General features: G+C 41.8%; 1 protein-coding gene across 1 annotated transcript; it reads left to right on the forward strand.

Moving 5' to 3' along the window:
- Window positions 1-437: 437 nt before the first annotated feature.
- On the forward strand, window positions 438-3,436 carry LOC121918155 (aladin-like; the record flags this gene model as incomplete). The annotated part of the gene is made up of 4 exons (XM_042444250.1): window positions 438-568; window positions 812-938; window positions 2,024-2,151; window positions 3,324-3,436. Coding segments are annotated over exons 2-4 (364 nt in total), but the record flags the coding sequence as incomplete, so codon positions are not given.
- Window positions 3,437-3,453: the final 17 nt, after the last annotated feature.

Consider the following 3,453-nt stretch of genomic DNA (forward strand, 5'->3'; position numbering starts at 1 on the left):
ATGACAATAATTATTTTTTAAAAAATATGTCAACCAATATGTCATCAAGGCAGGGTACAAAGTTGTTAATAATAATAATGGGATTTTAGAGTTGGGAGACACTCAAGGAGTCAGTCAGACTAGTGTCTTCCAGGGCAAAAAATCTACAGTGAAAACATATTGGACAGATATTTTTTTTTAAAACCCTCCAGTAAAGACACCCCTTTTTCTGAAGCGGGCCATAAGAAAACACCACTCAGGGCAAGGGTTCATCTAGTGAAGGAACTGTTAACTGTGATTTCCAGATGTCTTTTGACTGCAAATCCCGTGATGTTTCAATATTTGCTGCCTTGACTGGGGCTGATGGGAGTTGTATGAAAAAAGAATGTCTGAAGGACTATAGGTTCCCCATCTGTGATCTAGTCCATCTTTCTTTTTTCCTACTGTCATCAGGTGCCTCTGGGAAAACCACAAAGTAGGGTGAGACTGGAGTAGCCCTTTCCTGCTGTCATCCACCCATAACAACTACCGTAATAGTAGCACACTGCCTCTGAATGTGAAGCCAGCCCAAAGATAAATAGTACTCTGGGTAAGGAATATCTCTTCCCCAGCCCCCGGCAATCCCCAATTGGTTTATTCTATAGAATCTAAGTAACATCAGCAAAGGAAATAAATATTTTCTAAATGCTTCAAATTAATGACATACAAGTGAGAATTGAACAAATAATATACAGTACTTGAAAGCTAACTGAGGGCATTTCAGCTCTAAAATGTGTTTTGTTGAATTCAAGCTCTTTCTTTGTTTCTCTTCTGCCTCTCTCTGGATGGCCAGGAGGATGTGTTCCCTAGCACTCTTTCCACCCCCACCACCTCCAGGAGACATCACCCTTTATGAATTTAATAATGCCTTGGTTTCTGGACGCAGCTGTGAGAAGCTTCCACTTACTTTCCAGGGACAGGTAAGCTACAGATTTGGGCCATAGGAGAAAGGTAGCAATACTCTGTTCTTGTTGGCTTTGGGCAACCTTGAAATAGTCCTTCCAGCTTTTACTTGGTGACAGACATACTTGAGGAGGGGGTTTGGTCTGGATGAATGGTATGCCTGTCCCCACCCTACCCCAACACACCTGGTGTAACAGGAGAAGCAGCCACTGGTTTATCTCTGCTGGATCACCATGTTTTCTTTCTGTTGGGCTGAATTAAATATTTCCAGTAGGGCTTAAAGAGATCAGAAAGCTCCAAAAATCAGCTCTAAAATTCTATGTATGGTCTGGGAGCTTTTTTCTTCTTTGACTTTCTTTAGTAAATGTTCAAAGTATTTGCTGTTTTCTGCTAGTAGTATGATGCTAGTTCCCTAGTTTAGACTATTGATGTTTCTTCCTCCAGTCTTCACTCCTTCTTTTCTTCAGTCTAAGCCTACTATGCGTTTGATATTTTCTGCATATAGGTTGAACAAATAGGGTCATAAGATGCAAGCTTGTCTGACCCCTTTTGCCAATTGGGAACCATTCTGTTTCTCCATTTTTCATTCTAAGGATAGTCTTTTGCCTCGTGTACAGGTTATGCATCAGAACAATCAAATGCAATATACACCCATTACAGTACTTTAAGAATAGGGTCTGGTTATTGTTTCTCTAATTCTGTTCTAGAGTTTGTTCTTACTAATGAGTAATCTTCCTGAGCTGGGCAGCTGTGAACAAGTGTGGGCCTACTCAAGATGTGTGAGAGGGAAGTGTTACTGAGTATTATGGATTCCTGTGTTACAGTGATTTTAGCCTAGAACAGTTCTACATTGTTTCTCTTCTGGGTGTTTCCATTCATAAATGATTCCTTGCTGCAACACTGTTTGTTTTGATATACTTTTAAAAACTCTTTTGGGTGGGTACTGTAGTTTAAGGGGAAAATGCTGGCCTTCTACATCAGGTAGCTTGAGAACCCCGGGGTGTACACAGTGAGTGTTGCTTTGGTTCTCTATCTCACAGTTCTTTTGGTGTATTAAATGATGGCTATGCACTGATTCTTGATTGTCTGGTTGACTTTACAGGTAGAGGACCTACCAACCCTGACCATTCCCAAAGAAACACTAAAGGCTCACAGCCGAATGGAACATAGCACCAAGCCTGCCTTTATTCATCATCGTGAGTCACTCTGGAAGAGGTGCATTAATGCCTGGTAAGTATCAGCCAGTCTAGATGAGACAGTCTAGAAAAAGGGGTGCACGGAGAGTCTGTTGTAAATAACATATGGTACAAACAGGTGGAGGGTGCAAAATGTTCCTTGTTCTCTTACTCGCATCCCAACAGAAGACAATCCCCTATTCCCAAGTCCTTGTCTCTCAGCCAAGTATATAGTACTGGAGCTTGGGCAATATTTGCACTGCAGAATTAATGCAGTTTGACACTGTTTTAACTGCCATGGCAGAATGCAATGGAGTTCTGGGGTTTTAATTTTGTGAGCTATTTAGCCTTTTTGTCAGAGAGCTCTGGTGCCACAACAATCCCAGGATTCCATAGCAATGAGCTATGGCAGTTAAAGCCGTGTCAAACTGCATGATTTCTGCAGTGCAGATAGAACTTTGGTTGATGAGAAAATCTCTCTGGGACAAAAAAAAGTGACAGACAATAGACGGAGGTAAATTGCATTTAGTTTACCTTTAAAAAGGTAAAAGTAGTCCCTTAACATGAATGTCTAGTCGTAACCAAGTGTAGGGGGCAGTGCTCATCTCTGTTACTAAGCCAAGAACCAGCATTGTTTGAGGACTACTCTGGTGGTCATGCGGCCAGCATGGCTGCACCGAACACTCTTACCTTCGCACCCAAATTGTACCTATCTATCTACTTGCATTTGCATGTTTTCTAACTGCTAGGTTAGCAGAAGCTGACATTAGTGATAGGAGCTCACTCCATCATGCAGCATTCAGTCCTCGAACTGCCAACCTTCTGAGCTTCTGAGCATCAGAATCAGTGTCTTAACCACTAAGCCACTACATCCCTAAGTCCACCTTTACATAATGTTAAACAAAGTCAATCGTGTAACTAGGCAAATAGATAGGTTGTATCTGCCCCAACCGCTTGACTTATATCAACTATGTGACTTCAGCCACACTATGCTTTCTGAGCCTGTTGCTTACATGTGCTCAGTTCTGTCTTCATAGTGACTAAAGAGCTTACTGATTTATAAAAGGAAGTAAAGAGAAAAACTGGTGTATGACCACATTCTAGAATCTTCATGAATATCCCAGGATTTGTGCTTGCATGACAAAAATAATGAATTCTTGCTCTTACTGAACTATTTCTGGTCCTCCCTTTGTCTGCGAGGGGTTTCACAAAGTGTTCTGCCTCTAGGCGTGACATCGGAGTGGCTGGAGTACTTGAAGAGCTTGCCAGTGCAGAGGAAGAAAGTGACTTGGACCAAGGGACAAATGGATGGTCGTGGGTGGACTCTGCAAAGGAGCTAGGTAGCTTTCCAAATAGT

Source organism: Sceloporus undulatus, unplaced genomic scaffold, assembly GCF_019175285.1.
Source record: "Sceloporus undulatus isolate JIND9_A2432 ecotype Alabama unplaced genomic scaffold, SceUnd_v1.1 scaffold_5184, whole genome shotgun sequence".
NCBI classification, from domain to species: domain Eukaryota; kingdom Metazoa; phylum Chordata; class Lepidosauria; order Squamata; family Phrynosomatidae; genus Sceloporus; species Sceloporus undulatus.